Source organism: Lepidochelys olivacea (assembly GCF_965140295.1).
Source record: "Lepidochelys olivacea isolate rLepOli2 genome assembly, chromosome: 3".
NCBI classification, from domain to species: Eukaryota; Metazoa; Chordata; order Testudines; family Cheloniidae; genus Lepidochelys; species Lepidochelys olivacea.
The window spans coordinates 84,426,898-84,448,579 of record NC_140413.1 but is presented as its reverse complement, the minus strand read 5'-3'; the positions used below and the strand labels follow the sequence as shown (position 1 = coordinate 84,448,579).

General features: G+C 40.8%; 1 protein-coding gene and 1 long non-coding RNA gene across 4 annotated transcripts in view; one reads left to right on the top strand and one right to left on the bottom strand.

The window, feature by feature from the left end:
- LOC311518479 overlaps window positions 1-2,165 on the bottom strand; it is a 52,862-nt gene extending 50,697 nt beyond the window's left edge. Inside the window, exon 1 of the long non-coding RNA XR_014710994.1 lies at window positions 1,752-2,165. This is a non-coding gene — a long non-coding RNA (uncharacterized lncRNA). The remainder of the gene's footprint in view (window positions 1-1,751) is intronic.
- ZBTB24 (zinc finger and BTB domain containing 24) overlaps window positions 444-21,682 on the top strand; it is a 35,600-nt gene continuing 14,361 nt past the window's right edge. Inside the window, exons 1-8 of one of the 3 annotated variants that reach the window (XM_084624326.1) lie at window positions 444-1,561; window positions 2,528-2,724; window positions 4,718-5,708; window positions 6,171-6,338; window positions 6,542-6,625; window positions 7,172-7,255; window positions 10,406-10,487; window positions 14,790-15,580. In XM_084624326.1, coding sequence (XP_084480452.1) covers window positions 2,722-2,724; window positions 4,718-5,708; window positions 6,171-6,338; window positions 6,542-6,625; window positions 7,172-7,255; window positions 10,406-10,487; window positions 14,790-15,580 — 2,203 coding nt within the window. In that variant the 5' untranslated portion in view covers window positions 444-1,561; window positions 2,528-2,721. The other 2 variants (XM_084624327.1, XM_084624328.1) reach the window with 2 other exon arrangements.

The window sequence follows — 21,682 nt, the reverse complement described above, 5'->3', positions numbered from 1 at the left end:
ACAATGTAACCAATCATTTAGGGAAACACAGGATGTTTAAAAAACCTTTGAGGAAAATGGTCTCCTCATAAACAAAAATCAAGGAGTTTTAAGATACCAGTGTTTTAAACATACCCAAGCAGAACACTCTTGGAAACAAGTATCTACAAGTGACATGACATCTGACTACAGTAGTTATTTCCTGTTCCTTTTATTGCTTCTACCCAGTTCTTTATGTTTCTACAGCCACATTTACAATACAGTTTAAGGAGGGTGTGAATGTAAAACTAAAATATTTATTTATTTAAATATTTATTTATTAAAGCTTATGCTCTAATAAATTGGTTAGTCTCTAAGGTGCCACAAGTCCTCCTTTTCTTTTTGCGAATACAGACTAACACGGCTGCTACTCTGAAACCTAAAATATTTAAAAAATTCTCAAAGAACTTTATCTCAGAAAAAAAAGTCAGAATCCATCCGCTCTCGGGCCCTTATCATTCTGTTTGGAAGGACTTTTAAAAAGTTAGTTCTCAAAGCCCAGCCCGCTTCTTAGCCGGGGTCTTTCAAGCATTTTCTTTCTACATTTGCTGATTTTTAAAAAATATGTTTTAAATAAAGCAAGAGCTTTCTAAACTCTGGGACTAGACTGGCAGGGCGGTGAGCGGGTGCAGAGAATGAGCAACCCTTTCTCTGGCAGAAGGCGGCTGAGGTCCGCCGTGTTGCACTGGCCGCAGTTAGGAAGCGGTGACACAAGTGAGACGCAGAAAGGAAAGGAGTACTTGTGGCACCTTAACAGGTTTCAGAGTAGCAGCCGTGTTAGTCTGTATCCACAAAAAGAAAAGGAGGATTTGTGGCACCTTAGAGACTAACCAATTTATTTGAGCCTAAGCTCTGGTGAGCTACAGCTCACTTCATCAGAAGGCCTCCTTTTCTTCTTGCGCATACAGACTAACAGGGCTGCTCTTCTGAAACAAGCGAGACGGTTACAAGGTGAGGATTGATGTAGGCTGCCTGGCAGAGACCCGCGGCCCGGGCTGCCTCAGTGGGCCCTGCGTGCCCAAGTGCGCGAAGACCGACGCTGGGCCAAGCTAGAGGAAGGCTGCTCCCAGAGCCCGGCGGCGCGAGGAGGGGGAAGCGCGCGAGCGCACCGGAACGCGTCACTCAGTGGGACGCTGACCTACGTGGGGGCGGGAGCGCGCGCCTTGCCCGAGTTGTGAGCCGGCCCGGGACACACGCAGGCGACGCCCCCAGCAGGTGCCTGCCCCACTGCCCAGCGAGACGCGGCGCCGTCGCCTCCGTTCCCACAGCCCCTGACCGGACGTGCAGGCCCTCCTCCACCGCCGGCGAGTCCCTGCCACAGAACAGGGGCGGGCCGCTTCCTAGAGAAGACCGCGCCTTCCCCCAGCGCGCGAGGGGCGGAGCCGGGCGGCTGAGGCACGTTGGCTGAGGGGCCGTTGCTGTTCGTTGCGAAGGAGGCGGGGCTTGTGCTGGCTGCGCCTGGAGCCTTCTCGAGGCCCCGGCCGATTTGCTGCTGCCTGAACGGCCGAGAGGGACGTGCGGGCAGCTCAACGGCGTGACGCAGGTTCGTACCCCTCCCAGGGGGGAGGAGAGCTGGGCCCGGCCCGGCCCGGCGCGCACCCTCCCTGAACGCTGCCTGCGGCTGCAGCTGATCAGTGAGCCCCGCCGGGCCAAGCCGGGGCGGCCTCCCCGGCCTGCGGTAGCGGCCGGCGCAGGTCTCCCCGACGGGCTGCGAGAGTCTGTGCGGGCCTTACCTCACCCCCGGTAGGAGGCTCTCCCCGATTCCTGAGGCTGCTCCGGGCCGGGTGGGTCGCTGGGCTGAGGGGCTAGAAACCCACTGGCCGCCGGGCGGATGGTCTGGCCATGCAGCTTGGAAGGGGGCCATGGCGGGAGGAGGCTCGCTGGAGCACTGCAGCTGCACGGAGGTGGCAGCGCTCGGGGCCAAGGAGTGTCCCGAGCCTCCTCCCCACAGCCTGACCGGCCCCCTTCTTCTCTCCCCCGCGCCGCGACGGGAGACCCTCCTCCCCACAGCCTGACCCACCCCCGCCCACACACAGACACACACACAGCCTGACACCCACCCCCCAGCCTGAAGGGGGAGCCTCTTCTCCGCAGAGTCTGAGATAGCCCCTAGTCTTAGCGGTCTACAACATACACTCGAGCCAGCCTGTGTGCATGGCCCCCCATCACGCTGTAACGTGGGGACCACAGCCCCTGCTTGTGTTGGCCAACATAGCACTTTACCTCATGGGGAGACTTACAGCTTTAGGCTGCTGAGTGCATACCACTCCTCGCAACAGCTTTATGGGGCATATGCCCCCCCCCCCCATCTATAAATGAGGAACTGAGGTGTGGAAAAGTGTGATTTGCTCAGGATTAGGGTAAACCAGGACCAGAAGCTGAGAGTAAAACCCTGGAATCCTGGTTCCCAGAGCCCCGCTCAAATACCTGCAATTGCAATCTCATAGCCAAGATCCTCTTGATAAACTGTTCATTGTTTCAGAGAATGTTTGTTTTTTTTTTTCTTTAGGTGGGATTTGATGTAAAAGTTAAAATGAATAATTCAGCCTCAATTAAAAAAAAAACAGATGCCAAAAGTCTGTTATCCTAGTCTGCGCCTGCTGTTGAGCTCTGATCCTTGAGTCTTCAGTGTGCTGTTTAGTGCTCATCTAGCTCCCTTTCCGGTTATTCGATATTTAGAGACCCTACTAGCTCTTTGACGCCATGGTAAATCCTGTACTTCACGTTTTCAAACTTTTTTCTCGGTACCCATTTTTATACAGACAATGTCTTGTGGACCACCATCCCCTCCTATTTGCAAGCCTGGAAAGGAACTTCTCCCAGGTGGCAGTTATACAAATCTGTGTTACAATTACAACCATTGTTTATATTTAAAATATCCTAAAGCTGGATATTTTTATTGTTTTTATTATTTTTAGCTGTCCTAAAACATTTTAACAGCTGTCAGTGAGGAGAAACTAGCACCATGTGATTAGCCAGCTCTCTGCAGACCATCAGCAAATACTACATGGACCAAAATTTGTCTGATCATATTAGAGAGACAAAGTAGGTGAGGTAATATCTTTTATTGGACCAACTTCTCTTGGTGAGAGAGAGATTCTTTCGAGTTACCTAGAGCTCTTCTTCCTGTCTGGGAAAGATTTTCAGGGTGTCACAGCTTAATACAAGATTGAACAGGTAGAGTATGTGCTAACTACTTGTGCTAAAACTGGCTGTTAGATCTTGAATTTAGCTGTGACACTCTGCGTACCTTTCCCAGGCCTGAAGAAGAGCTCTGTAGCTTGAAAGCATGTCTCTCTCACCAACAGAAGTTGGTGCAATAGAAGATATTATATCACCCACCTTGTCTCTCTAATATTCTGGGTCCGATATGGCTGCAACTCAGATCATATTAGTGTGCATTCCTGTTTTATATAACCTCCCTAGAGTATGTTTTTTTAGAAAAACCAACAAATATTGTTAGGATCTTGCAGCCAGAAAAGTAATGATACGATTGTGTTGCTATGAATGTATACAGTACCGAAATACCTACAAGCCATGTGCAGCTTCTGCAAGTTAATGTTACGAGAACCATACATTTGAATTCCTTGGCAATTGTTTAAACATGTAACCTTATTTTACTTTTCTTATTTGAAAGTTAACTATTTTTATTAATATCACAGGTCGTTAATATATTATATATGGGCAAATTACAGTTGTTACTGTACAAAACATAATTGTTGCATTCCCTGACCACTTTGTGCTTAAGCATGCTGTTTTGTTTGTTGCCTAAAAGTAGCGTTATTATTTTTGCATTTAATTTCATTCTTTTAGACTATGCTTGCAATACAGAATTTTACAAAAAAACATAAATCACAAAGATTACTACCAGTGGCTTAGCAGAACTTGTGTTTATATAGGTAGGAACCATCATATAAGCAAGGCTCTGGCAGCTTCCAGCATTTTTACCACTTGTTAGTGCTATTTCTTTCACAGCTACCTCTGGATTAAAAATATGCAGGGAAAGGTTTGAAGGAGAATTTTTCAGAAGTTAGCATGTGAAACCATGCCCTTCTTGAATCATAGAATATCAGGGTTGGAAGGGACCTCTGGATCTAGTCCAACCCCCTGCTGAAAGCAGGACTAGTCCCCCATTTTTTTCCCTAGATCCCTAAACGGCCCCCTCAGGGATTGAACTCACAACCCTGGGTTTAGCAGGCCAATGCTCAAACCACTGAGCTATCCATCTGCTCCCCATAGGAGTTTCGCTATTGATTTCAGTGGGCCACGGTATCATCCTAGGTTCTAATAGAAGTCCCATCATAACCCTAACTAAGGTATTTGTGAAAGTGAAAGCTAATGAAAACAAAAGTTAGTTTTTCCACTGTCTTTTTTTAAGTTCCAAAAGACATTAGTTTCAGATGGGGCAGCCATTTTGGGTACTGAACAGCATGAGGCACATTGGTACTAAATAAATAATAATAGTCAAAAATAATTTGCATTTCACAACGTTTTTATAGATGTTCTTAAGTATTTAAAAACTTTGCTTTATTTGAAGGGAAAAAGTATATGTCAGGATTGACTTTTTATAACTAGGTCAAAAGCTTCAGTTTTGCTGCAGAAATTCCTTAGTTATGGAGTAAGCTGTAATATTTTATTTTTTGTAATGCAAATCTCTAAAAATGTTTCTTTTTTCAATAATACCGTTTTACTCTTGTAGGTAACTCTTTTCCTGTTTGCAGTAAAAATGGCAGAAGCAATTGCTGACCCTCCAGAGAAGCTTGTTGTTATCCACTCCAAGGCTCACAGAGATACCATTCTAGCTAATTTTGCAGAACAAAGGAAAAAGAATTTTCTTTGTGATATCACTTTAATAGTAGAGGATGTGCACTTCAGAGCCCACAAAGCTTTACTTGCTGCCAGCAGTGAGTACTTTTCAATGATGTTTGTAGATGAGGGAGAGATAAGCCAGTCAATTTATATGTTGGAGGGAATGGTTGCAGACACTTTTGGTGCACTACTGGAATTTATCTACACAGGTTATCTCCATTCCAATGAAAAAAGCATGGAACAAATACTGGCAACTGCACAGCTCCTAAAAGTGAATGATTTAGTATGGGCACATGCAGATTATCAGACCAACCATAGCCCAAATAATCCTCTCACATCTAGTAGTGGTGCTTCAGTAGTTGTCTTTGCAAATGACAAGAAAAATGGAGATCCACCAAAGCGAAAACGAGGAAGACCAAGAAAAGTCAAGAATGCTCAAGAGGAAAAATTTGGGACATCTTCTGTTGAAGATGTGCAGCTAAGAGAGAACAATTCAGTGCGAAATAAACAAAATTTTATGAAAAAAGTTGCAGCGGAAGAAACTGTTGCCAGTGAACAAGTTCCAGTAAGGAAAGAAGTGGAAGAAACTGAGCCAGCTTGTGGTTCAGAAGCTGCTGTAGATCTATCAGCTGAGAAGGATGAGAATTATGATCCTAAATCTCAAGGAATACAGAGCAATCAGAGTCGTTATAGCAAACGTAGAATACGGAGGTCTATCAAGCTAAAAGATTATAAACTTGTTGGTGATGAAGATGGAAAAGTATTGACAAAGAGAACTGATAGAAAAAGAAAACACACAGGTTCTGAAGCTTGTTGCAAAGAATGTGGCAAAGTGTTTAAATATAATCACTTTTTAGCTATTCATCAGAGAAGTCATACAGGTAGGTATAAAAACTACCTTTTTTGGGTTAGGGTATGGTAACTGGCTACAATTGGTTTGCATTGTAATTATTCAAATGTTGCTTTATATCATGGTATTGATATATATGGTGGATCACCAAGATTTTGTTTCTACTATTTTACTTAATTCTTATCTTCAGAGATTATAACCTTTGTAGTTTGCACACTGATTGCTATCTAGTTAATTATTTTTTCCAATGAAAAACATTAAATTGGATATTGGCAGTGCCTATCCAATGCTACTTATAAAATGATTGATTTTTAATGATTGCTATAAGGGAGCTTAGGTTTTTGTCTGTATTAATCCTCCTGGTCTACTGAAAATTCATTTTTTAATGGTGATAATGTCCTGTCATGCATCTTGCTATCAACTTAGAATATTTACTTAGAAATTTATTAGCAATAACTCTTTGCTATTTACAGTCTTGGCGCTTTACTTTTAGGAGAACGCCCTTTTAAATGCAATGAATGTGGTAAAGGCTTTTCCCAGAAGCACTCTCTTCAGGTTCATGAGCGGATGCATACTGGAGAGCGACCATATACCTGTACTGTCTGTAGTAAAGCTTTAACAACAAAACATTCTCTTTTGGAACATATGAGCCTACACACAGGTAAGTTATCAAAGACAAATATAATCTAGCTATACTAAGTATTAGACATTTCAAAACAAACATTTCTGCTCAGTATTTTCTTTTTAAAGTAAGTGTTAGACTCTTATGCTATAAGGTAGCTAAGTTATACAGAAATGTTAGTTATGTTTTAGCTTAATTTTTGGAATTATTTATATTTTTAGGGATATTAATTTTTATTACAGGACAGAAGGCTTTTACGTGTGATCAGTGTGGAAAGTATTTTAGCCAAAAGAGACAACTGAAGAGTCATTACCGAGTGCACACAGGTATAACAAGGCTGGTGGGGGAGGACGGGCGGGTTGCCTGGCTTTCTCCCCCTCCCCCTGCCCCTCCCCTCATCATGATCTGTTAGGCTGTCACCTGATCACCAGAGATGAGTAGTAAAAGTAGTACCATCACTGTCTGTTGTCAATATTGTGCTTTGTGTTTTTCTGCTACTCCTCTGGCTGAATGGTATTGATAGCTTTAAAAGGAGTCCCAGCTAATTTTGTTCTAGAAAGATGGTGGCTGGATAATAGGCATGTAAAGTGGAGAGGAACTAAGGAATCACAAAGCTCCAAAAGGAAGGTGATAGAGGTAGGAGTTAAAACAACCAGCGTCCTTTCTTCAGTGATTGAATTAACTGGGGAAATGGAATAGAATAATGCTGCCATTTCTAGTGATGTGCAGCAACAGAAATAACTAATGAATCGTTGTTGTCTTTATATATTATATTAAAGTGGTTATTTTACAGGGAAGTGCTTTAACAAAGATCACTGAAGAAATACAGGGGATCACTTATGCACTGACACTTTTTTTATTATTGCGACAAGGCCATTCATTGCCGGAATGTAACCAGTGTCATCGCAAATTCATGGATGCAGCTCAGTTAAAGAAACATCTAAGAACACATACAGGTATATATTACACACCATTTTTCTTTCAAGGAATGCTAAGACCAACTTGTTGGCTGTGATGGGGTTCACATACCCCATCCCTGGTTGGCAGGGAGACCTCCATTGGGTGTGCAGTAATGTCCTGGCTCCCAGTGAGGAGGTGTACCCCCTAGGAATGGCCACAGGTATTTGTAGCCAGTGTAAAATAAAGGGTCATGTGAGGCAGCCTAAAAGCAATGCCTACTACAAGATGGGCTGCTTTTCTCACAGAGGGAGACCTTCAGAAAGTGCTGGAAGGCTCTTCAGTGGTACAATCCTCGGTGAGGACTGGGTCAGGCTGATGGAGAGCCAGGTGGTGGTAGGAACCTATTGACTACAACCCAAGAACAGAGAAGCCTTCTCCCAGAGTTCTTGAGGGATGGATTATTAGTGAACCTTGTTGACCAGTAAAAGAGTTTATGATGTTTTAATAAACTAGACTTTGAGAGGGGAAATGTAATTTGAAATACATAGGGTGTACGTTGCTTGGAGAGTCAGAGGGCAAGCTGAGGCAGACTGACTCTCCCCTGCTGGTTAAGCATAACCTTCCAAGAAGGTAATTCATGTTGAAGGTCATGTTTGAAAGGTGACTTTTAAAATAATTATAATTCTCTTGTAGGAATTCAGAAAGGGAAAAAGTATATACTATTATTCTAAAAAAGTATTTTGGGCTTACTTGAACAACAGTAGATTCTATACTACCTCAAGATCCTTAGAAATCTCAGTTTTGGACTTCCTGTTTTCTCTACCAATGACACCACAAATACCATAAACAATGAGAACTAAAATAAAGGTTATAATGTAATGCATTTCAAACTGTTATGGTACTTGTGGGTTTTTTTCAGGGTTTTTCTGCCCCTTGGAGTAACGGGAAAGTAATTTAAAATACTGTGCCAATTATACCTTTAAATTGGAATCTGCTGTTAATATTATTACTCTTTTTTCGCTTTTTCTGGAATTTTACAAGCATGTTTTAAATGTAGCAAAGCCTTTGTAATTCGTCTTTAAATCTTCATTGTGGAGGTTTAGATTTGCAAAATTTTCTATTGTAAAATTTAAAACGATAGAAAAGTGAAAACATGGTATGCAACTTCAGATTTGTATAACTTCTCATAGTTTCTCTGTCTGTGACAGGGAGAAATTGCTTTTATAAATGATACCCTTAAACATTTGCTTTTTGGAATTCCCTACATATGTATAGTTTGTGTTATTGGGTCAGTGCTTGCTTTCTCATTTTTAGAAAAAGTGCAGGGATTATTTTCATTTGCATGATTGGTTTCAGAGTAACAGCCATGTTAGTCTGTATTCGCAAATAGAAAAGGAGTACTTGTGGCACCTTAGAGACTAACCAATTTATTTGAGCATAAGCTTTCGTGAGCTACAGCTCACTTCATCGGATATGAAGTGAGCTGTAGCTCACGAAAGCTTATGCTCAAATAAATTGGTTAGTCTCTAAGGTGCCACAAGTACTCCTTTTCTGTTTGCATGATTGTGGCCTTTGCATTTTCTGTCTAGGACAGCATGGTGTGCTGTTAGAGTAAGACTTGTTGGTAGCACTTCAGTTGTTAGTGGGTGTTGTTGTGCTGCAAATATAGCAAGGGGATGAGTGTGTAGTGAGAAGTAAGAGGAAGAGGCATAGTATCAAGGTCAGGGTTAAAAACAATGTATTTGAGAGATTTTAGCGTTGTCTCCAGAAACGGCAGGCTAGGCATCGGAAATAGCAGCTGAGAGAGGTAAGCTGATTGATTTTAGCCCTTCTCCAAAGGTGAAAAGAACAAGAAAAAAATAACAACCCCTGTTTTTTGGTTGTTGAATGTACTGTCTTGCTGTAATATTTCTGAAAACTTGTGCATGGTGGAAGTTGGTTACATCACTCTTTGTTTGGTTTGGGGTTTTTTAGGCTTTGTGAAAGCTGACAAGCATGGAAATTCAATATTAAGTTTAAAGTTTCTGTAAACTTGCTTCTACTCAGTCTTCAGTTTGCTTTGTTGTGCCTAGATAGTGATGGGAACGTGAATCACTTATATGGTGATCCATGACATATTACATGTCTAGAAATATCTAGGCCAGGGACGGGCAAACTTTTTGGCCTGAGGGCTGCATCTGGGTGGGAAAATTTGTATGCAGGGCCATGAATGTAGGGCTGGGGCAAAGGGTTGGGGCGCAGGAGGGGTGTGGGAAGGGGCTCAGGGTAGGGGGTTGGGGTACACGAGGGGTGCGGCAGGGGGTTGGGGTACACGAGGGGTGCAGGCTCCGGTCCGGCGCCGCTTACCTCGAGTGGCTCCAGGGTGGCAGCGGTGCACAGCAAGGCTAAGGCAGGCTGCCTGCCTGCCCTGGCCTCGTGCTGCTCCTGGAAGTGGCCAACGTGTCCAGGAGTGGCGCCTGGAGCTGGCAATCCTGCAGGCCAGATTGAAAGCCCTGACGGGCTGGATCCAGCCCCCGGGCCTTAGTTTGCCCTCCCCTAATCTAGGCACTACAGAGAAATGTTGTTACTTTGCGTTCACTTTCTTCGCTTTGTCAGTTTGGGACATTGCCTTGCTACTATGTGGCTTTTTATCACTGCATTTAATCCTTCTGGCTAGCTCCATGTAAGAAGAGTAATTCAGTAGACAGTAAAATCCCAATTTACCCAAACTCCTGTTCACTGAAGTTCCATTGTATTCCCTGGAGTTGGCACTGCTTCACTGTGGTCAGTGTGTGTTTATGATCTTGCCGGAATGCAGCCTCTTGGAATGCCATGCTTTCTTACACTAGAAGCATAAGAATTTAACTTCCTTTATTCCTGAATTAGCAAGCATGAATAACTTGCTTTTACACTTGTTAATGTGCACAGTGGTGATTTCTTAGAACTTAATGTAATTATGAGCAGTTAGTCTGACCTATTGGATAAAGCACAGGACTCTGGAGACCTGGGTTCTATTCCAGGCTCAGCCACTGGCCACCTGGGTGACCTTGAGCAAGTCAGTTCACTGCTTTACCTCAGTTTCCCGATCGGTAATATGTAGCTAATGATACTTAAAGTGCTTTGAGATGTACTGATGAAAAGTGCTATATGAGAGCCTGGTGGTGGTGGTATTGATTATTAGAGTAATTATAACTTATGAATGTACATCAAGCTATTGTTTTTTGTAGGTGAGAAGCCATTTACTTGTGAAATCTGTGGCAAGTCATTCACAGCAAAAAGTTCTCTTCAGACTCACATCAGAATCCACAGGTACAGTATAGTTTTGCAGTTTATATTTTTTAAAGCTATTTATTTAGGAAGTTTTAATAGGTTTAAAATTCTTGCCATATAAATGTCAAAAATAAAATCATTACAACGGTGAACTTTTGTTTAGAGAAATATACAGTAATATAATGATTGGCTCTCTTTATTTAACAGGTTGTTACCATATTACAGAATGAGCATCTTTACACTACCCAAGACATGCATGATTTTTATTAAATTGAGTGAATCTCTGATATGAATGAGTGAATTGAGTGAATCAACTTCTAGTCCAGTACATATAGTATATTGGTTATCCAATGAGACTAGTAACCATTGCTCCTTAGGTGCACTTACTTCATGTGTGGGTACTGATTGATTACTAAATGCTGTGAATAGCACATATTTGTATTTTATTAAAATTTAATAAAATAAAATTTAATTTCCTCATTAAAATCTGCAAAATTTTACACTGATTCAAATATGCTGCACAAAAGTGCAGCGTATTATTAAATTTTATAAATCAATGAATGAGTCCTGTATCATATTTTCATGGTGGCTTTTACATTTTACATTAGTAGGTAGTATTATGATAACTAATCTAGGCATGCTGTAAGGCTCTCCTCTCTGACAGAGCATTTCCACTATAATTGTCAAGGTTCCATCCCCACCGTGAACTCTAGGGTACAGATGTGGGGACGCGCATGAAAGACCCCCTAAGCTTATTTCTACCAGCTTAGGTTAAAAAGTTCCCCAAGGCACAAATCCTTCCTTGTCCTTGGATGGGTACTGCTGCCACCACCAAATGAGTTAGACAAATTCAGGAAAAGGACCACTTGGAGTTTCTGTTCCCTAAAATATCCCCCCAAGCCCCTTCACCCCCTTTCTTGGGGAGGCTTGAGAATAATATACCAACCAAACCAGATTCTTAAACAGAACTTTATAATAAAGGGGGAAAAAAATAAAAGAAGCACCTCTGTAAAATCAGGATGGAAAGTAACTTTACAGGGTAATCAGATTCAAAACACAGAGGATTCCCCTCTAGGCAAAACTTTAAAGTTACAAAAAACAGGGATAAACCTCCCTCTAAGCTAGTGGTTCGCAACTCTGGTCCACCACTTGTTCAGGGAAAGCCCCTGGCGGGCTGGGCCGGTTTGTTTACCTGCCGGGTCTGCAGGTTCAGCAAATCGCGGCTCCCACTGGTCGCGGTTTGCCGCTCCAGGCCAAAGGGGGCTGCAGGAAGCGGCACGGGCCAAGGGATGTGCTGGCCGCTGCTTCCCGCAGCCACCATTGGCCTGGAGTGGCGAACCGCAACCAGTAGGAGCTGCGATCGGCTTAACCTGCGGACGCGGCAGGTAAACAAACCGGCCCAGCCTGCCAGGGGCTTTCCTTGAACAAGTGGTGGACCAGAGTTGAGAACCACTGCTCTAAGCATAGGGAAAATTCACAAGCTAAAAACAAAAGATAATCAAAAACATGCCTTGCCTTATTTACTTACTCTTTTTGTAATATTGAGACTCATTTTAGGAGAAGGAGTTTTCTGACCTGATGCTTCTCTGCTTCCCCAGAGAACTCACAACACAGAGCACAAACAAAGCCTCTCTCTCCCCCATTTGAAAGTATCTTTTTTCCCCATTGGTCCTTTTGGTCAGGTGCCAACCAGGTTATTTGAGCTTCTTAACCCCTTACAGGTAAGGAGGAATTCTAGGATACCCTTAGCTATATGTTTATGACAATAATTGATGTGGTGGTGATGATGTTTTAACCAGAGGAGAGTAGGAAAGTCTCTAAAGTACACTAGTGACCTTGTCATGTAGTTTTAATTTATCTGGGAAGTGTTTAGGTTCTACAGAAAACCCCAGTAAGTTTAAGCCAGGGATTTAGGTTGCATTCTTTAGAATAGATGCGGTTTCTTTCCTAGTTCAGTATTACGAGTAACACCTACAATTTCTGTAGCTGAGAGATTAGTTCATAGAGGGGAAAAAATTCTTTTCAGTTTTATTTAGTACATTTGACAACATTGTGCATAAGCAGTTTCACTATAGTCAGTTTCTCCTGTTGTATTTGTAGATCTCTTTCTCAGCTAAAGAGGAGGAAAAAAAATGAAACAAAATGAGTCTGACGCCTCACTTGAAGTTGTCCCGGTTAACACTGTTTTGTTATTAGGTTGCTGATCTATTACAGAACATGTTTAAAGTCACGCACTGTTCCATTATAAGGTTGTTTGGCCCATGCGGCGCTCCTGCCAGGGAGTGGACAAGCAGGTGAAACGGGGCAAGCCCCTATGCCCCGACCCTGCTCCCCAGCAAGAGTGCCGGGTGGCTGGAGTGGGGTTGGGGCAAGCCCCTGTGCCCAAACCCTGGTACACCCCTGCCTCAACCAAGCTTCACAATCCTCATTGGTGAATACAGTATTAAGTTGGTTGTTTATAATTATTTAAAACTAATACTGTATATGTATATAATGTCTCTTGTCCGCTGAAAATTTTTTCCCTGGAACCTAATCCCCCCCCCCCCCCCATTTACATTAGTTCTTATGGGGAAATTGGATTCACTTAAAGTAGCACTTTTCAGGAACCTAACTACAATGTTAAGCGAGGAGTTACTGTACAGCTATGTTTTAAAAGTCATGTATTCTTGGTTATCACAGATCCCTTGTTAATTTGAGGTATCAGCCCTTCCACCTGAAATATATGCTATGTATCATGACATCAATCTGCTTTTATGTTTTTTCACTTTAAAAACACAATGTATCAGATTAATTTTAATAGTAAACATGCATCACTATTCAAATGATAGATGCACAATTTCTAATTTTGTATTTGATTACTGCATGGGTAAATGTTACGAAGGTTCAGAAACCTTTTGCTATAAAGCTTGTCAAATTCCTTTGGAAAACTTGGAGAGATTCCATCTAATATGGGGCAGAGACTGTCTTTATTTTTGTATATTTTATAGCATTGAGTATACTGTCAGCACTAAACAAATAGTGATACCAAAAAATTTCTACTATAGACTTCTCTATGAGAGCAGAAGCAAGTTACTACAATCATAACTGTTACTTGACCATTTTCCTGTATGGCTTCTGTTGAGACAGTTCCTTAAATTAACCCCTGTAGTAAGTCTATAGCAGAGTTTCTGAACATAATACCGGTTTATATAAAATGCAAACTATTACATTTGGCCTTAAGTGTTTGATATAGATTATAATGCCTTGTTGTAATCTTATGGTGTTCAGATATTAGTGCTTGTTTTGGCATTAAAACCTCAAAAGTGACATTTTTAGGATTTACTGTGTGCAGTCTGACCAATTTATTTCCAATATGGAAGTGTAAATATTTCATGTTCTTTACAGTATTTTCAAATGTGTGTTAAATTATACAATGTTTAATTTGAATTCTGCTTCACATTTTAAAGGAAAAAAATGCAATAAATTGTGGGGAAAATTAGGCAGAGAGCTGGGGGAAGGCTTATTGTCGATAGACTTGATAAACTGTCTTAGATTTTAGACTGATTTTTGCAGAAATATCTTAAGATTGGCTTTCCTCTGTGTGTTTGGTTTTTTTTAAAGGAACTGTCAAACCCTGCTTACATGTTAAATTCCAGCATTGATGCTACCTGATTTTTTTTTTTTTTTTTTTTTTTTAAGATAAAAGTACACAGCACTAACAATGTCACATGGCTTGCAGTCATATGGACGTAAGGTATCGCATAAAGGAACCTCATAAAAATTGAGACCATTGAAAGGCTATTATGAGGCGCACAATAAAAAACCCATCAGATTACAGCAAAGCCTGTTCTTTTCGTCATAGGCCACGTGTGTCCGGAAATTAGGTTTTAGATATTTTCAGTCAGCATTAAAAACAGTTGAAGTGACGAGATAAATTCAACTTCAAATTAATCCTTAATGATAGATGCTAGTAAAGATGTAAAATAGATGAATTCTCTTATCACTCCAGTTTTTGTGCTCTCCATCCTTTTGTCAAACCAGGGCTTCGTAAACCTCAGTATTTTTGTATGAAGGCAGTCCTGTTAACTCTTGAATGTGAACAAATTAGGGAAAACTTTGTCACACTATTGTGCAATTCTTAAAAGTAGAATCCAGAAAATGTAGCATTGAATATTTTTCTTACATGATTGCCTGTAAGCACTACTACAGTATAGCAGAGATTATTATTATTATTTATTATTATTATTTATTAGTGGTGATGGTGGTATTATATTTATTATGAGTCATTTGTGAGGTAATACCTTGCAGAAAGTAGTAGTCTCAGAATTAGTATTTCTGATTAAGTAAAATATTCTCTTACAGAGGGGAAAAGCCATATTCTTGTGGTATATGTGGAAAATGTTTCTCGGATTCCAGTGCAAAGAGGAGACACTGTATCTTACACACAGGCAAAAAGCCTTTCTCCTGCCCAGAGTGTAATTTGCAGTTTGCCCGCTTGGACAATTTGAAGTCTCATTTGAAAATTCACAGCAAAGAAAAACAATTGCAAGAATCAAGCACTGCTCCTAGCAACAGCAATAGCTCAGAGGAGGTCAGAAACATTCTTCAGCTGCAGCAATATCAACTGTCCACGTCTGGAGGACAAGAGATTCAGTTGCTTGTCACAGATTCAGTACATAATATAAACTTTATACCTAGTCATAATCAAGGTATTAGTATTGTTACTGCTGAGAACTCCCAAAATATGACAGCAGGCCAGGCTGCTAATCTTACGCTACTCACTCAACCACCACAACAGCTGCAGAACTTGCTTCTTGCAGCTCAGCAGGAGCAAGTAGAACAAATCCAAAGTATCAATATGATGGAGAACCAAATAGAGACTACACAATCTGAGCAAATGCATGTCATCACTCTTTCAAAGGAAACACTAGCACATCTTCATGCCCATCAGGGGCAAACTGAAGAACTTCATCTAGCAACAGGAGCTCAGCACATGCAGCTGACCCAGGAACCTAGTCGTCAGTCTCATACAAATCAAGATGCAGTCCAGCCCCATCAAATTAGTGAGGAACAGAACCAAAATGTACACATTTCTGAATCACATCCGGCATCTTTGTCCATAAACCACCCATCTCATGAGCATCAGATTCAAGGTCAGGCTTTTTGAAATACAAGTTAGCATTGCTTCCTTTTAAATGCTCGTTTGCCTTCAGGGAACTGGGCTGAAATTTGTTTTTCATTCAGGCAATGACCTACGCATATCACATTTCATTTGCTGCAGTAGATTATCTATTTGAAGTTATATTTTTTGGTGATCTTGATAGATGGCTTTGTTTCCTTTATTTTAATCCATTTATTTTTAGGGTTTTATTACTCTAGATGTCTGCTGATCAACAAGCATAACTTCTGTGTAGAGGGTTAAAATGACTATCTGAACTATAAATGTCAAGGTAACCCATATTTTTTTTTCACAACACTGACACCACATGTCTTCTAGTTAATGAGCTTTCTCTTTCTAGGTAAATGTATAATTTTCAGTGTGACCATTTAAGTGACCATTCCCTTAAGTGCATTTTAATTCACTGAATACCAAATTGCTTATGTTTTTGATTGAAATTTGATGCACTCATAGACTGGCTCTGGTTCACTGTTTTTTTACTGCGTTGTACAATTCCTGCTCTCCAAACGAATGTTTAAATCAGTGCACTTAATGTAGAGGCAGTGAGATGTAGTGGCTAGATGGACTACTGGAAAGCTAGAGTGCTATTCTTGGCGCTGCTACTGACTTGTGTGACCTTGGGCAAGTCACTTAACCTCTCAGTGCCTTAGTTTCCTCATCTACAAAATGGGGATAATGCTTAACCACCTCTGCAAAGCACTTTGAAGATCTTCTGATGTAAGGCCCTATAGATGTGCAAAGTGTGTGGTTGGGTTTTTTCCCCTGACAAGACTGTCTTAGTTTAGGAGCCAGTTTATATTTTAAAATCATTATTTTTATATTTCGAAAGCAGAATGTCACATTACTTTTAATATAAGGTAATATTTGTTCTTTGTTGTGACTGAAATAATGAATAAAATCACTCCAGAACATGAGCTACAAAATGGCGCATCTCTTAATAGATTTTAAAAGTAGTGGAACTTTTTGTTGACTAGATTAGATGTGTGCAGTTTACATTACTAATGCCTGACTTCTAGTGGAAAAGTGCTGAAATAGCATTGAAAATACATCCCAGAAAGAAAAGCTGGGGAAGAGCTTGGCTCTACAGCTTGGGGTTCAGTTACTAATGATGGGTTACTTATTGCACTGGTACGTAAAAATCCTGATAAAATGTCATATGGCCAGCTACAGCAGTTTGAAGGTTGAGGCTGAGGTTAAAAATGTTATGTGATTTAAATAGGTATCTTGTATTTCTAGTTTTAAATGTGACAAAACCCAACTTCTATCCTTATTATTTACATGGGATTTTTTTCAAAGGAAGTTTCCTATGTAACTGGCTGTGTGCACCGTTGGCTAGACAGAAAGCCATTGGTATGAATTTTCATTTCTGGGCGTTAGCTATCTTGCAGATACAAAGCATTCAGCTAGCTACTGAGAATGCGTTACTGTAATATCATTAAAAAGTATATCAGTTTCTCCATGGATCTGTACCAACTTTTAAGTAGGTTGATGTGAGGAGAGGAGACAATGGGGGAGAGGGGAAACCAATTTTAAATCTAAAAATGACTTCGTTTTACAGTTGGAGGTTAAATAGCTATTGTGTTGATTAACCTGATTCATTATCTAAATTCCCTCCCAAAATGGAGAAGTACTGTCTATATATGTAACATAGAAAACCATTAACAAAAGATAAATAGAATATATTGTAACTATAATCCAGAAGCTAAAGATTTTGATGTTGCAAGAACATAAAGAAAAAATAAAATTAAACTATCTGTTTTGTCTGGGGAAAATATTATTTAACATTTAAGTCTTTACATAGTAAAATAGTTCTGCTTGTTATACCATTGCAAAATAAAATTTGAATGAGTCTTAAATATTGTAGCATATATAAAATGTTGTCTCAAGTTTTCACTTTACAGTTGTATGGTGGCTGCTATAGAGAAGCATTAGCAACTTTTATAAGCTACATTTCTGGTTTATTCAGGATTGAGACATGCTTATTATTTATGTAATTACCTAAATGTTTTGCAGAGCAAACTGGTCACAGCTTTCTAAGATTCAGTTCTAGAAGACTGTATAATGAAAAAACCCTGGTTATTCAAGTTCAAGAAAGAGCATATATATTGAGTTTTTAATCTTTCAATTGGTGGCTAAAAAGTCACTCGTGATAGTACAATCTTATGGTAGTGGTTACTAGATATTGCCTGCATAAGAAGAGGGTTTCATTTTTTATTGCATACACTTCAATAATTTGTACAACTAAAAACTAAGCAGGCTATGTAAAGACCACCATCAGTGGATAGCAGGACAGTGATTCTCACTAATTTTGCATTCTTCGTTGCTTTAAAAAAATTGCTGTCAGAATCCTTCTTTTTCCTGCCTGTTCCAGAGAATGGGAATCCATGTTTTTCTCATTTCCTTTAATTCTACCTTTCTCTTTACCACTAACTTTTTAATAGTAATTTTTACCCTGGAAAGAAATGAATACAACTTACTGTGTGTGTGCCTGAATCTTTTTGAAAATAATGCCTAATGCATTTAACTCTTGGACCTGGAAAAAGCCCGTTCAGCTTCAGTTCTCAGTTCAGAATGACTTCCTGGTTGTACCTGGCTAATGAGAAAAATCAAATTGCTCCAAATATTTCTGCTGTCAAACTAATACTTGTTTTTATATGACTTAACTACCTTACATAGAGTTCAGTCTTGGTAAGAAGTGAGGGAGACTCGCCATGTTAAGATGAGATTTTGGTTTTGGGATGTTGTCAGTATAGGTCAGTATTCCCATAATTAAGGTAAATGCAATATACATAGTTACCACACTAGGGCATAGAAGATTAGAATTCCATTTTGAGATTCTGATCTGTGCTAAAACCACTCTAACTTAAGCTTTTGTTTTGTCGTCCTTTTCACAACTTTGCCTCTTTAAAGGGACACTGTCAGATTTTATATATTTTTAAAATGTCCTTACATGCAACTTCAGGTTCAAGCCTTTCACCAAGAATCAGTCCTATACAGTTCAAACACAGCTGGCAGTAGAAGGTGCCTGTTGCTATTACTCCATTTGTAAAATATCTAGCACACTTGGATGCTATGTAAATAGTAATACTTGTACTGGTAGAGATTGTCCTTCAAATTTCAAGCTTTTAAAAAAAATTCTTCATCTTGGAAGACTCTCCAGGTGAAAATTAAATATAAAATGGTGCTTTCACTGGCAGCAATTCTACTATTTTAAGGTTGCGTTTGAGCTATTGTTCAGTGTGTATTTTCTACTAATTTGCCACTACAGTCCGTGCAGCAGTAGCACAGGAGAATTTCTTTAATATCATGGTCAAAACAAAAAGGTTTCAAGAATATACTATGCTTGGGGGTGTGTGTATAGTTCCATTTAGGAACACAGAAATTACCAGATCAGAAGAGAAGGCCCTCTAATACAGCATCCTGTTTCTAACAGGATTGGGTACAAGAATGGAATAACATCTCATTAATGAAAGTTACATCCTAACCTCCATTATGTAGAGGTTTGCTTTTAAAACTCTGGTATTCTTGTTTACTTATTCTTTCTTTTGTAATTCTGGATGTTCTCGTTACCTATCTAAATGATCAGTTTATTCTTGAATCCCACCAAGTCCTTGACTTCAGGGATATCCTATGAAAGTGAGTTCCACAGGCTAATTTTGTTGTCTGAAAAGTATTTCAGTTGAAATGTGTTGCCTGTCAATTTTATTGACTGTCCTCTTGTTCTTGCATTATAAACATCTGATCTACCTTCTCTCTACTTTTCATTCTTTTAAAAATAAGTACTGTACAGCACAATTTCATCAGTATCCACAAAAAAGCAGGTTGCCAAGGGAAATTTTTTTATCATATGTAGATGTTTATGCCAGTAAACAATTCAGACCTATACGTTACTATTTATAGGCTTGCAAGACAAAGAATGCCAGGTATGCCATTCTCTATTCTCAAAATGGATCGTTGGAATGTATTGAGCTGAATTTTTTTTCCTGTGTCATCCCCATTTAACATTGCTATTTGGCAAAGTGCTGAAATGGATTGTACAGTATGTAATTTGAAAAATTATGTGAGTCTGAAAAGTGCTATATAAAATGAGATTCTGTCTATTGCTTGTAACATGGAGCAAGTATTTGTAAAAACAATAATAAAGGTCTTGTTTATAAGACTAGAAATTGTCATACTTTGGTAATGCACAGATAATGGTTACGCTTGTTTGGTTAATTTGTTACCCTTTCTCTGTGTTCTTTATTCTTTTAATTTAAAAGGGGGGAAAAACAGTATGTCAGTAACTATAATTACATCGTGTGTGTGTGAGATAATTTTATCTATCTATCTTGGTCACTGCCCTCGGCACCAAGAGGGTCATGTTGTTTGTTGGGCTGCCGTATCGCTGGTGCTGAGGTGGTTGCCAGCACTGAGGCCTAAGCGGCAGGTGGAGATATTGGTGGCATCTCTGGTGCCAGCTACTGCTAGGTGGCGAAGGATGCTGATGTTACTGACGCCGACCTGGATCTCAATGCCTGGCTCTGACCCTAGGCTTGATGATAGGCCCAGCGAGTCCAAAAGGGCCACTGAGCTGGTGGTTGCCATTGAGTTGGCCACCGTGCCAGAAGAGACTGGAGGTGTCACCAAGATCTAGATCTGCTGCTGCTGGACCTATCTGAACGATAGGACTCCGCCTCAGGCTCCGAGGTCTCCAAAAAGAAAGACCACGGAGGAGCGGTACTGGGTGGTGCCAGTGAGTGGTGCCTGGCCTCTGGGTATTCGTGCGATCCCCCCACGTGGGCGGCTGGCACCTGGGAGTGGCTCAGCAGATATCGGGAGAGGGGTGATGGTGATGGCATCGCTGGCTTGCCCCTAGATGGGATAGGTGGTCAGGTTATCACTGGTGCCTCATCCGTCCTTGGAGAATGCGGTGCCATCAGGCGAATAAGGTCCAGCACTGCCTCAAAAGTCTCTGGAGTGGAGGGGAGTTGCATGTCCTGGCCACGACGGTCTGGAGAAGGGTAGTGGGCTGGGCTGGACTTGACTGGACCCCTTGCGGGGCAGCGTTGACAAGCCCCTGGGAGGCACCGGGCCCAAAGTAGACTGAATGGGCTGAGGTCTCCCTGCTGCTGGCTTCTTAGGCTTAGGAGGGGAAGAGCAGCCCCTCTCCTGCCTCTTTTTCTTCTGGGGCACTGAAGACAAAAATTGGCACCTGCCAGAAGTCTTATGTTTAGCGCTGTGTCAGTGCCAGGAGTCCTTAGCCTCCTTTCTTGGTGCCAGCTCGCACGCTATCAGTGCTGGTGCGCTGCACACAGAGGAGGAGGCGCTCGGAATGGGCTCTGCCAGCTCGGGGTCAGACTATGGATGGAGGGCTGCTTCCTTGAGGAAAATTCAGAGTCTCTGCTCATGATCCTTAAGGGTCCTTTGCTGAAACCCCTTACAAATGCAGCACTTGTCCTTTTGGTGACTCCTGCCAAGGCACTTCAGACAAGAAGTGTGCGGGTCACTTGATTGGAATGGACATGAACTACACATCTTGAAGAACAACAGTTACGACATGGTGAGTAACTGTTTTTTACTTCCTGTAATGCAGTTATCTACTTTGAAATTACAGGAAGACCGTCAACATCTTAGAAACCTCCAGTAAAAGGTAGAGATGTTTTTTAAAAAAAAACTGGATCTGTTTCTAAAATAATAGTGAATTGAAAAAGTTAGACTGTGCAGAGTTGAAGCACTGTGCGATTTTATATACTATATTATATATTTTATATACTATATTAACTGTATTACAACACTTAAGCATAAACAAGGTTAGGCCGGAGCATCAGCCATACCCACCGAGTTTTAGCCTCGCTTGGCTGAAGGCAGATTTGTTAAATTAAGTTTTTAGAAAGATGCACCAGTTCGTGAACATTCAAAATGGAGACTTGTGTAATCTAAACAAAAGCAAATGTGTGTAAATTTAGTTTTTAATATGCTATTCAATGCTAAATTGGATCCCTCCTTAAGTTTCATTCTTGGATATATGCCGGTTACCAGGATGTTACCTGGTAACAAGACACCATGGTTCCAATGTGCAGCTTTGGTCAATAAAAGT